Source organism: Ranitomeya imitator, chromosome 3 (assembly GCF_032444005.1).
Source record: "Ranitomeya imitator isolate aRanImi1 chromosome 3, aRanImi1.pri, whole genome shotgun sequence".
Classification (NCBI taxonomy): Eukaryota; Metazoa; Chordata; class Amphibia; order Anura; family Dendrobatidae; genus Ranitomeya; species Ranitomeya imitator.
The window spans coordinates 181,147,116-181,159,865 of NC_091284.1; the positions used below are offsets into that span (position 1 = coordinate 181,147,116).

Here is a 12,750-nt window from a genome sequence, read left to right on the forward strand (position 1 = left end):
TTTACTCCATTAAATATCAGCAAGCATCCTGAATGGTAATCATGTCATTCAACCCCTGAACTGAACTAGCTTGCATGTCTTTTTACTCCATTCAATGTCAGCAAGCATCCTGAATGGTAATCTTGTCATTCAACTCCTTTGCTAGAATTCATCAGTTAAGGTACCGTCACACTAGACGATTTTACAACGAGAACGACAACGATCCGACCAAAATAAGATCGCTGGAACGTCGCTGTTTAGGTCGCTGCAGAGATGCCAAACACACCAACCTACGAACGATGCTGGAGCGATATAGTGACGTAACAGCGACTCACAGATCGTCCTCGCTAGTCGTTTGCTCAGTGTCACACAGCAAGAGTGTAACGATCTAACGATGCAGACGTAGCCAGATAGGTGTGTTTTCTGCACAGGGAGACACCCAGGATGTGACGTTACGGCGTCCCGGAATATAAACCGCAACTCTACAGCGATTGATTCATATTGTTGGAGCGCTGTGTCTTCACGGTCTTCTGCCTTTCCAGCGTCCTGTTCGGAACGATCCTTCGCCAGCTACGATCCTCTTCTCCCGTGGACGTTCTGTCTAGAACGTATTCTACTGCAGGCGTCTTCATCGTTTCTTTTCTTGCTCATCAACGGTATGAAATGTCTTTCAGTTGTTTGTTTCTTTTGTGTATAGTTATGGCTATTCAATAATGTTTATCTATGTATATGGTGTAATGATGGATAAAACACCTCCGGCAGCCATCTTGTGCATCTGGCAAGCAGACGCACAAGATGGAGGCATTACTATGCGATTTGCAAACTCAGTTGCGCTGTCTGCCAATTTTGCACACACCATATGGAAAGGTAAACTAGCTGTCTGCCAATTTTGCACACACTATATGGAAAGGTTAACTAATTCTCTTGTGTCTGCCTTGGCTGGCCCTGGCGTGCTCCGCTAGTAAATAAAACAGCACACAACTTAAAGGAACGAAATTTTTTTTTTTTTAGAAACTGAACTGTTTTTTTTTTTTTTTCAACAAAACACTACAGAAAAACAGAAAAAAAAAACATTTTTAACGCCCGCGCGCCAAAAGGTGTCGCAGCGTGCGTCCATGTTGCTGCACTTGATGCTGCAGCAGCACTACTGTGCGCTCCAAGAGCGCTACTGTCCGCTCCAGTCCCTCTTGTTTGGCCAGCAGCTCTCTCACAGTGTCCGGTTCTGTAGATCGAAGATAGAATAAAAGTCTTTTTTTTTTGTCCTGTCCCAGAGGTCTTTTTTTTATTGGTTGCATTTTATTAGTCGCTGTCAAATGTGACATCCCACCGATAACCCCTCCCACTGTCTGTATACTTACGGAGAAGGGACGCCTGTTGTCCATCACTGGAGCTGCTGACCACCCATCCCCTGTCTCGGGCCAGAGTTCCCGGAGCTAAAAGTAATCAAAATCATATCTGTTTAACAATTGAACTCGCTGTGGGGAACCGCTCGCAGTTTATCGTCACTTACGAATGCTCGCCTCTGGGGAGAATGATGCCGAGCCGGGGGAGGAAGATGGGTAGCGGAAGGGCGGAGTAGTGGACTGCGGTGGGGTTACTGCATCTGTAATGTATACAATATTTCAGCTCACCTCTTATGTCCCATATGCCGTTATAATTTTGAAATGAATGATGGATAACTTACGTGACGGTCCAGCTTGTGGGCTGCTGCTGCTGCTGCTGGAAGATGTGGGGGAGGATAGTACCCTCTGTAGCCGGCGGCGTCTCTCTACACAAAAATAAAAGAAACACCATGTTTAGACAACAAAAGTACAGAGCTGTAGACATCACAATAAAACTAGACAATATTGACAGCAAAAGTTAGGAGCCTGAAATGAATGATGGATAACTTACGTGACGGTCCAGCTTGTGGGCTGCTGCTGGCCGCTGTGGTGGAGGTCAGTGCCCTCTGGTGCCGGCGGCGTCTTTCTACACAAAAATATAAAAAAAAAAAATCGCCATGTTTAGACAACAAAAGTACAGAGCTGTAGACATCACAATAAAACTAGACAACATTGACAGCAAAAGTTAGGAGCCTATCGAAATTCGGCAGCATCTGTAATGTATTCTATATTTCTGCTCCCCTGTAAAGTCCCATATGCAGTTATAAAATTGAAATGAATGATGGATAACTTACGTGACGGTCCAGGCTGTGGGCTGCTGCTGGCCGCTGTGGTGGAGGCCAGTGCCCTCTGGTGCCGGCGGCGTCTTTCTACACAAAAATATAAAAAAAAGAAATCGCCATGTTTAGACAACAAAAGTACAGAGCTGTAGACATCACAATAAAACTAGACAACATTGACAGCAAAAGTTAGGAGCCTATCGAAATTCGGCAGCATCTGTAATGTATTCTATATTTCTGCTCCCCTGTAAAGTCCCATATGCAGTTATAAAATTGAAATGAATGATGGATAACTTACGTGACGGTCCAGGCTGTGGCCTGCTGCTGGCCGCTGTGGTGGAGGCCAGTGCCCTCTGGTGCCGGCGGCGTCTCTCTACACAAAAAAATTAAAAAAAAGAAATCGCCATGTTTAGACAACAAAAGTACAGAGCTGTAGAAAAAAAAAAAAAAAAAGAGGCCATTTGCGGGAAGGAGTAAAAATCAATTTTGACAAGCTAAATGTAATTACATATATAGAACATAGGAAGCACCTCACGGCAGTGCACGTCTCCTGTTTCCCCCTACTGGCAGTGCGAGCAGGGTTGCCAACCTCCACGTAATGATTTCAGGCCAATCGGGATTACAATTGCGGACATCCGTATAAATTAAATATGGGGGGTGGAGATTATGGAATTCATGACCTGACCAATTTTTACGCGACAACGCATTTTTGCGCTTGGACACTATAGAAATTTGAAAAGAAAATATTAAATTTTTGTCCTCGTAAGTCCCGGACAAGTTGGCAACCACGGGCACGAGTCTCCCATTTCCCCCCGCTCGGTACCGTGCGTCTTCCAATTCCACCATTCTGATACTTGCCTTGCTTTGCCTCCGCTCGCAAGTGTGCCAGATGGAGTGGCTGCTTATAGCGCAGGTCGGCCCACTTCTTGCGCAGTTGCAGCGCACTGCGCCGGATGCTAAACCTCCTCTCCATCATTTCTGCAATGCGGCCCAGCACTGCATTCTTGTGCAAATTTGGGTGGGCAGGCCGGCTCCTCCGTCCCTCATAGTCGAGGGCATCCATTCTGTCCACAAAAAAACGCACCTCGGCCTGCCCCAGAGGAGCACAGCGCTGTCTCGCCGCCATTTTCTAAAGATAGACGCTGTACGGCACCGCCTAACCACGCCCAGAGGAGGTCCTAGCTGCGGCGCGATCGGCATCGCTATAGCGTCTCTGATTATGCACAGCGTCGCGTTTGTGACGCCGGCTCCAGACATCCTTTTTTTTTTTTTGGCGTTCCCGTTACCAAGTCACAGCGTTTATTGTCTTGCTTTCAGTTTTGTAGTAGCTTGTATCGTAATTTTGGGATGTTAATGAGGTGCAGCTGTAGTGTTAAACGCTGCTTATTACACATGTAAATATAAATTTCCATTAAATCCTATGTTCACATTTCTGTAGAACAGGGCAGCGTCTGAGATGCAACGCTGAACAGATATGTGAGCACATGCCCAACGCCGCTTTTTGTGACCCATGCATTAACTTTTCCATGGTTTTAGGGTCAGAAAAAAAACATCATGCATCGTCCTCTGTGTCCTGACGCATGATTCACAAAACGATAGGGCAACACATGTTATTTCAGGCCCCTAGGTAAAATATAGTGGCACATGCATTGCCGTGGCTGCACCGAACAAAACGCTAATGTGAACTTTGCCTTATAACAAAAAAAAAAAAAAAAAAAGATGTGTGAACACTATTTAACAGTATTGGTTGTCTTGTGTCACTTTAGCAAATCATATGTAATAATTATTTTTTATTGTGCTTTTTCAGGTTGCCATGTCTCTTTCGGATGTACCTGCGATTGTAGCGGCTGCATTGCTGTTAGAAGCTCAGAACCAGCTGGAGGCTGAAGCGCGAAACAATCGTGCAAAGCGACAGCGCCGCATGTGGACCAGACAGTGGCTGCAGAAGAGGAATCAATTGTCCCACATGGGCCTAATCAGGGAACTGAAGGAGAACAACCCGCATGATTTCAAGAACTACCTGAGAATGTCCGAGGATTCATTTAATTTCCTACTTGAAGCTGTGGAACCTTATATTAGGCGGCAAAATACAAGGATGCGAGCTGCTGTCCCTGTGGATGAGAGACTGGCTGTTACGCTCCGGTTCCTGGCGACTGGAAGGTCTATGCAAGACTTGCATTACTGCGCTGCGATTTCCCGAACCCTACTCAGCGTCATAATTCCGGAGACATGTAAAGCAATTATCTCTGCTTTACACCAAAATTACATGCCTTTCCCGGAGACCCCGGATGATTGGAAAGAGATTTCAAGGGGATTTCATGAGCAATGGCAGTTCCCTAATTGCGGGGGTGCCTTGGATGGGAAACATGTCCGCATCACCCAACCACCACACTCCGGCTCCTTTTATTATAACTATAAGGGTTATTTCAGCGTAATTCTGATGGCCCTCGTTAATGCGAACTACGAATTTGTAAGTGTGTCTGTAGGGATTAACGGGAGATTATCTGATGGCGGAGTTTTGGAGCTAACCGATTTTGGGGACCGCTTGAAAGAAAACAAACTGGCCTTGCCTCCCAACAGTGACACTACTGAAAACATGAACTTTGTGTTTGTCGGAGATGAGGCGTTCCCACTGCATCCCAACCTTTTGAAGCCATTCTCCCAGAAAACTCTGACACCTGAGCGGCGCATATTTAATTACCGGCTTTCGAGAGCTAGACGCGTTGTGGAGAATGCGTTTGGAATCATGGCAAACCGATTTCGTGTTTTCCACACTGCAATGAACATGAAACTATCGTCTATAGACTCTGTGGTTCTTGCTTGTTGCGTCCTCCACAACTTTTTGCGCCGCCGTGATGCCACTGCATACAGCCCTCCACAGTATGTAGACTCTGTTGACCCTGCAAACGGGGATATAACCCAGGGAGAATGGCGTCTAGATGAGCACAGGGTTTCTGGCCTGGAAAGTCTGGGATCCGGAAGGAACAATGATGACGCGACAAATTGCAGGGAAAAATACTGTGACTTTTTCAATGGTCCAGGGGCTGTCTCATGGCAGCACCAACAATTGTAGCGCAACTGTCGGCATATCTTTTACCATTTATTAGGGATTACATTTGTTTTTGTTCATCCGCTCTCGTGTACCATTCTTTTTAGAACCCAACCAATTTCTTTGTCAAGTAACAATGTCAACATAACGATATATTGATTTATGTACATTGTCTTGTTCTTTTTATTCCATTCCAATTAAAATATTGAACTATGAAAATACTCTACTTCTGTATCAAACATATGAACCATGGGAATCAACAACCTCTTCTGCCCTAGCGCTTTCATGATGTGTGTGTGTGTGTGTGTGTGTATGTGTATATATATATATATATATATATATATATATATATATATATATATATATATATATATATATATACAAAATAGGAAAAAGAAGGCAGCACTCCCAAAGTTTCATGTGAAAAAAAAAATGGAGATTTAATCGACCCACATCACTGCGCGACGTTTCAGCTCACTGAACCTTTTTCAAGGCTCGAAAAAGGCTCAGGGAGCCGAAACGTCGAGCAGTGATGTGGGTCGATGAAATCTCCATATTTTTTTCACATGAAACTTTGGGAGTGCTGCCTTCTTTTTCCTATTTTGTATATATGTTGGATAAATGCTTGGACCATTCTATCCAGGGGGCTAGGCACCCGCTATTGGTGAGCATTGTGCTGTTCTATATATATATATATATATATATATATATATATATATATATATATATATATATCCCGATTATAATGCATTTGGTATTGTACAGTATGCATGTCCACTTTGCATATTGCCCACCCACATAGTATTTTGCCCATCCAGAGAGCCACGTAGTATGGAGACAAATTTGAAAAATATATATATTTTATTTGTTTTCACATGACATTTTCATGTGGCACAAGGATTAATTACCGGGCGTCAGGCCAATGACTGCAGGGCAGTAGGCAGAGTGGATTATGGACGTTATAAAACTGAAGTCTATAGTGTTTTCAAGACAAGATCCCTACAAATTTTGATAGTAGGTGCCCATCTCGCTGTACCGGTCCGTGGACGTAGGAGGTCCTTGTGAAAAGTCTGCAAAAGAAGGAGGTGCAGGTGGTGTCCAGAACTGAGAATGATGTGGGCCTGGTCTGCGGACAGGAGTGCTGTGCATGGGCTCCTGTGGTGGTCCCAAATAAAACTGGCTACTGGGCTGACGCTCAGTGATGTTCAACATAGATGTGTCGCTCAGTTTTCCAGCGGCTGCCGCGTTCAGAACGTCAAACATCAATCGCTCCGCGTGAGATCGTTGGGTAACGTCCAATTTTTTTAACCGTTCCTCAACCAAGGTTGGGAATGCGGAGAGCTGGGTTGCCGCATGCTTGGACAAGATGTTGTTAGCCATTGCCAGGAGATCCACAGGTGTCCCCGCTGTCGACTTTCTTTTGCGAGATGGCCGCTGTCGACGTCTCTGATCCTCGAGACACGGGCTTCTGGAGGACTGATGGGACTGGACATCGTTCCCTTCTGGTCTTTCCCGCTGTTGAAGAGGCACCTGCGATTCAAGCAAAAAGAAAAAAAAATTAAAAGTCAATAACATACAAACAACTCAGCCTAGAGCCCCACCTCTCCAACACCTCTATTCCTGTTCATGGGAAGCTATGAGGAACTAGGTAGCAAACCACAGGGGTTACAGAGCTTTCAGAGCTGGGCTGAACTACATTGGGCAGCAATACTGTATGTACAAATGTGCGGAAGACACAATATGTTAATGTATTTATCTTTATGTTATAGACTTTTGAAATTATTAAAAATGCATTTAAAGGAGGGGGGAGTACTGTTTGGACATACTTCTCAGAACAGGAAGTGACAACTGTTATTAACAGGGGGATTAAACATGAAAAATGTGAATCATTATTATTGGAAACCATGCAGTCTCATAAACCTACAAGACACACGGCATGCTACTAGAAGGGAAGCTAGGGGGTACTTACATGCTCGTCCGGAGACTCGGGCAGGTTCTCTTCAGGCGATGGTGCACATATGCTTGTGACAGTCTGGCACGGACGAGGAATTTCCTGGTCCCGAGTGAACGCCAGCAGGTCATAGTACCACAACTTGGGCACATAGACGTCGTCAGTTCCGGCCCCAGACTTCAGCGACTTTTCCACCTTGTTCAACTCTTTTTTGTAGACTGTGCGGAGAGCCTGGATTTTTTTACGCACAATGTGTTCATCCACCGTCTCAGTGGGATGATGCTCCTTGTAGATGGCCACCAGCTTCTCATACGCATCTTTCTTTTTGTAGCGGTTGCTGTAATCCGCCGACTTTATCTTCCACAAGCAGGGCAGGGAGCGGTACATCTCTATGAGTGCCCGAACACAGTCTTGTTCATTGGCAGACATCTAAAAAAAGAATAAAAACATGAAGCAACATCAAGCAAGAAAGTTGTGGCCCCTGTGCCTTTCCTAATGTGAGCAGCCTTCTCTTGTATGGGATGGGCCGTGCGCTCTTTCCTTTTGGTAGCCACCATTTTAGTGATGGAATGGTTCGTATGTTTTTTTTATAATATTAATACCAATTTTGGGGCTTGAAAATGGCAGATTAAAAAAAAAAAAAAAAAATTACCATGAAAGATTTAATAAGAACGCTGATGAGTTCAAAATCTCCAACCAGGTCGCTCACAAGAAGCTAGAGAACGATGTAAAGGTCTCGATTTACAACCACGACGCTCACGAGATGTTAAATCAATACGGATCAGAATTCCAGATTTCAAAACAAGACGCTCACGAGAGGTTATAAAACAAAGACGCTGCAAAGATCTTGATTTCCAACCAGAACGCTTACGAGATGGAGAATGAACACGATGCAGAGTTGTGGATTTCCAACCTATTGCAAGATGCTCGTAGTTGAAGTACGCACAAGTGATTGAACAGTTGACTCAAGCTTTTTATATCGGAACCTTGCTATAGAACCTACCTATAGATGATCCCGCTGTGGCCTATCACAGTTCACAGGGAGACATCACACCCACTCCATTGTATAACGTTATGGCGTCACCATTTTTTTTTTATTAAATAAAGTAAAAGCCTTTTTTTGTAATGGCTGTTGTAATCCCCATGTAGGCTGTTGCGACAGATGGCATCTCCTTTTGTAAAGTCATGTTATGGCGTCACCTTTTTTAATGTCATTATGTCCTCCCCTTTGTCATTGTAATGTATTATAAAGACCCCCTTTATTTATAATGTAGACACCACATCACAGACTATTGCGACACATGGCATCTCCTTTGTAAAGTCATGTCCTGAGGTCACTTTTTTAATGTTATAATGTAATGTAAAGGCGTCTCCTTTTGTAATTGTTATGTATTGTAAAGACCTCTTTTATGGAATGTACACACCACCTCCCAGGCTTTATCAGGACAGAGGGAGTCACCTTTTGTAATAGCGTATCCTTTTTTTTATTTTAGGTAATACTTTATCACTTGGCGGTCCCCTATCCTTTGTAATTGCATATTTTAATATTAATATATTAATATATATTAATATATTGTATTAATCAGGCGATATGTATTGGACCTAGGCTATCATAGTATGGGAAGTTTATGTGATCGTGGTAAATTGATATTTTCCAAGAAAACGTTTAAAATTTAAATCTATTACGGGCGTCACTGCAATGTATTGTAAAGGCGTCTCCTTTTTAATGTACAACGCCTACCTGGCTAGAGCAAGACGCTGCGACGGCCCCTATGATCGTTGCTGGCGTCGTTGCTTTTGGTGTCAAACACAACGATACACGCCAATCGAACGACAAAATAAAGTTCTGAACTTTCAGCGCCGACTAGCGACATCACAGCGGGATCCAGATCGCTGCTGCGTGTCAAACACAACGATATCGCTAACGAGGACGCTGTTACGTCACAGATCGTTGTCGTTCTCGTTGTAAAATCGTCTAGTGTGACGGTACCTTTACATGGTTCCCAGTACTTAAGGTACCGTCACACTAGACGATTTTACAACGAGAACGACAACGATCTGTGACGTAACAGCGTCCTCGTTAGCGATATCGTTGTGTTTGACACGCAGCAGCGATCTGGATCCCGCTGTGATGTCGCTAGTCGGCGCTGAAAGTTCAGAACTTTATTTTGTCGTTCGATTGGCGTGTATCGTTGTGTTTGACACCAAAAGCAACGACGCCAGCAACGATCATAGGGGCCGTCGCAGCGTCTTGCTCTAGCCAGGTAGGCGTTGTACATTAAAAAGGAGACGCCTTTACAATACATTGCAGTGACGCCCGTAATAGATTTAAATTTTAAACGTTTTCTTGGAAAATATCAATTTACCACGATCACATAAACTTCCCATACTATGATAGCCTAGGTCCAATACATATCGCCTGATTAATACAATATATTAATATATATTAATATATTAATATTAAAATATGCAATTACAAAGGATAGGGGACCGCCAAGTGATAAAGTATTACCTAAAATAAAAAAAAGGATACGCTATTACAAAAGGTGACTCCCTCTGTCCTGATAAAGCCTGGGAGGTGGTGTGTACATTCCATAAAAGAGGTCTTTACAATACATAACAATTACAAAAGGAGACGCCTTTACATTACATTATAACATTAAAAAAGTGACCTCAGGACATGACTTTACAAAGGAGATGCCATGTGTCGCAATAGTCTGTGATGTGGTGTCTACATTATAAATAAAGGGGGTCTTTATAATACATTACAATGACAAAGGGGAGGACATAATGACATTAAAAAAGGTGACGCCATAACATGACTTTACAAAAGGAGATGCCATCTGTCGCAACAGCCTACATGGGGATTACAACAGCCATTACAAAAAAAGGCTTTTACTTTATTTAATAAAAAAAAAATGGTGACGCCATAACGTTATACAATGGAGTGGGTGTGATGTCTCCCTGTGAACTGTGATAGGCCACAGCGGGATCATCTATAGGTAGGTTCTATAGCAAGGTTCCGATATAAAAAGCTTGAGTCAACTGTTCAATCACTTGTGCGTACTTCAACTACGAGCATCTTGCAATAGGTTGGAAATCCACAACTCTGCATCGTGTTCATTCTCCATCTCGTAAGCGTTCTGGTTGGAAATCAAGATCTTTGCAGCGTCTTTGTTTTATAACCTCTCGTGAGCGTCTTGTTTTGAAATCTGGAATTCTGATCCGTATTGATTTAACATCTCGTGAGCGTCGTGGTTGTAAATCGAGACCTTTACATCGTTCTCTAGCTTCTTGTGAGCGACCTGGTTGGAGATTTTGAACTCATCAGCGTTCTTATTAAATCTTTCATGGTAATTTTTTTTTTTTTTTTTTAATCTGCCATTTTCAAGCCCCAAAATTGGTATTAATATTATAAAAAAAACATACGAACCATTCCATCACTAAAATGGTGGCTACCAAAAGGAAAGAGCGCACGGCCCATCCCATACAAGAGAAGGCTGCTCACATTAGGAAAGGCACAGGGGCCACAACTTTCTTGCTTGATGTTGCTTCATGTTTTTATTCTTTTTTTAGATGTCTGCCAATGAACAAGACTGTGTTCGGGCACTCATAGAGATGTACCGCTCCCTGCCCTGCTTGTGGAAGATAAAGTCGGCGGATTACAGCAACCGCTACAAAAAGAAAGATGCGTATGAGAAGCTGGTGGCCATCTACAAGGAGCATCATCCCACTGAGACGGTGGATGAACACATTGTGCGTAAAAAAATCCAGGCTCTCCGCACAGTCTACAAAAAAGAGTTGAACAAGGTGGAAAAGTCGCTGAAGTCTGGGGCCGGAACTGACGACGTCTATGTGCCCAAGTTGTGGTACTATGACCTGCTGGCGTTCACTCGGGACCAGGAAATTCCTCGTCCGTGCCAGACTGTCACAAGCATATGTGCACCATCGCCTGAAGAGAACCTGCCCGAGTCTCCGGACGAGCATGTAAGTACCCCCTAGCTTCCCTTCTAGTAGCATGCCGTGTGTCTTGTAGGTTTATGAGACTGCATGGTTTCCAATAATAATGATTCACATTTTTCATGTTTAATCCCCCTGTTAATAACAGTTGTCACTTCCTGTTCTGAGAAGTATGTCCAAACAGTACTCCCCCCTCCTTTAAATGCATTTTTAATAATTTCAAAAGTCTATAACATAAAGATAAATACATTAACATATTGTGTCTTCCGCACATTTGTACATACAGTATTGCTGCCCAATGTAGTTCAGCCCAGCTCTGAAAGCTCTGTAACCCCTGTGGTTTGCTACCTAGTTCCTCATAGCTTCCCATGAACAGGAATAGAGGTGTTGGAGAGGTGGGGCTCTAGGCTGAGTTGTTTGTATGTTATTGACTTTTAATTTTTTTTTCTTTTTGCTTGAATCGCAGGTGCCTCTTCAACAGCGGGAAAGACCAGAAGGGAACGATGTCCAGTCCCATCAGTCCTCCAGAAGCCCGTGTCTCGAGGATCAGAGACGTCGACAGCGGCCATCTCGCAAAAGAAAGTCGACAGCGGGGACACCTGTGGATCTCCTGGCAATGGCTAACAACATCTTGTCCAAGCATGCGGCAACCCAGCTCTCCGCATTCCCAACCTTGGTTGAGGAACGGTTAAAAAAATTGGACGTTACCCAACGATCTCACGCGGAGCGATTGATGTTTGACGTTCTGAACGCGGCAGCCGCTGGAAAACTGAGCGACACATCTATGTTGAACATCACTGAGCGTCAGCCCAGTAGCCAGTTTTATTTGGGACCACCACAGGAGCCCATGCACAGCACTCCTGTCCGCAGACCAGGCCCACATCATTCTCAGTTCTGGACACCACCTGCACCTCCTTCTTTTGCAGACTTTTCACAAGGACCTCCTACGTCCACGGACCGGTACAGCGAGATGGGCACCTACTATCAAAATTTGTAGGGATCTTGTCTTGAAAACACTATAGACTTCAGTTTTATAACGTCCATAATCCACTCTGCCTACTGCCCTGCAGTCATTGGCCTGACGCCCGGTAATTAATCCTTGTGCCACATGAAAATGTCATGTGAAAACAAATAAAATATATATATTTTTCAAATTTGTCTCCATACTACGTGGCTCTCTGGATGGGCAAAATACTATGTGGGTGGGCAATATGCAAAGTGGACATGCATACTGTACAATACCAAATGCATTATAATCGGGATATATATATATATATATATATATATATATATATATATATATATATATATATATATATATATATATATATATATATAGAACAGCACAATGCTCACCAATAGCGGGTGCCTAGCCCCCTGGATAGAATGGTCCAAGCATTTATCCAACATATATACAAAATAGGAAAAAGAAGGCAGCACTCCCAAAGTTTCATGTGAAAAAAATATGGAGATTTCATCGACCCACATCACTGCTCGACGTTTCGGCTCCCTGAGCCTTTTTCGAGCCTTGAAAAAGGTTCAGTGAGCTGAAACGTCGCGCAGTGATGTGGGTCGATTAAATCTCCATTTTTTTTTTCACATGAAACTTTGGGAGTGCTGCCTTCTTTTTCCTATTTTGTATATATATAT

The 12,750-nt window shown here is 43.5% G+C and overlaps 3 protein-coding genes across 3 annotated transcripts; 2 read left to right on the forward strand and 1 right to left on the reverse strand.

Annotated features, from left to right (window-relative positions):
* The first annotated feature begins 240 nt into the window (after positions 1-240).
* On the forward strand, positions 241-5,446 carry LOC138673077 (uncharacterized). The gene is made up of 2 exons (XM_069761667.1): positions 241-635; positions 3,948-5,446. The coding sequence occupies exon 2, from the start codon at positions 3,954-3,956 to the stop codon at positions 5,211-5,213; it is 1,260 nt and encodes a 419-aa protein (XP_069617768.1). The 5' UTR covers positions 241-635; positions 3,948-3,953; the 3' UTR covers positions 5,214-5,446.
* Positions 5,447-6,037: 591 nt separating this feature from the next.
* Positions 6,038-7,605, reverse strand: LOC138671984 (uncharacterized). The gene is made up of 2 exons (XM_069760082.1): positions 7,159-7,605; positions 6,038-6,719 (listed from the first exon to the last, which is right to left on the reverse strand). The coding sequence occupies exons 1-2, from the start codon at positions 7,567-7,569 to the stop codon at positions 6,189-6,191; spliced, it is 942 nt and encodes a 313-aa protein (XP_069616183.1). The 5' UTR covers positions 7,570-7,605; the 3' UTR covers positions 6,038-6,188.
* A 3,075-nt stretch (positions 7,606-10,680) lies between these two features.
* On the forward strand, positions 10,681-12,248 carry LOC138671985 (uncharacterized). Its single transcript, XM_069760084.1, has 2 exons — positions 10,681-11,127; positions 11,567-12,248. The coding sequence occupies exons 1-2, from the start codon at positions 10,717-10,719 to the stop codon at positions 12,095-12,097; spliced, it is 942 nt and encodes a 313-aa protein (XP_069616185.1). The 5' UTR covers positions 10,681-10,716; the 3' UTR covers positions 12,098-12,248.
* The last annotated feature ends 502 nt before the right edge of the window (positions 12,249-12,750 follow it).

Bases quoted from the DNA above. Each gene is read 5' to 3' on its own strand.
- LOC138673077 (XM_069761667.1), top strand. From the start codon at position 3,954: ATGTCTCTTTCGGATGTACCTGCGATTGTAGCGGCTGCATTGCTGTTA.
- LOC138671984 (XM_069760082.1), bottom strand. From the start codon at position 7,569: ATGTCTGCCAATGAACAAGACTGTGTTCGGGCACTCATAGAGATGTAC. The intron at 6,720-7,158 runs GTAAGTACCCCC...CTTGAATCGCAG, and splicing joins CCGAGTCTCCGGACGAGCAT to GTGCCTCTTCAACAGCGGGA.
- LOC138671985 (XM_069760084.1), top strand. From the start codon at position 10,717: ATGTCTGCCAATGAACAAGACTGTGTTCGGGCACTCATAGAGATGTAC. The intron at 11,128-11,566 runs GTAAGTACCCCC...CTTGAATCGCAG, and splicing joins CCGAGTCTCCGGACGAGCAT to GTGCCTCTTCAACAGCGGGA.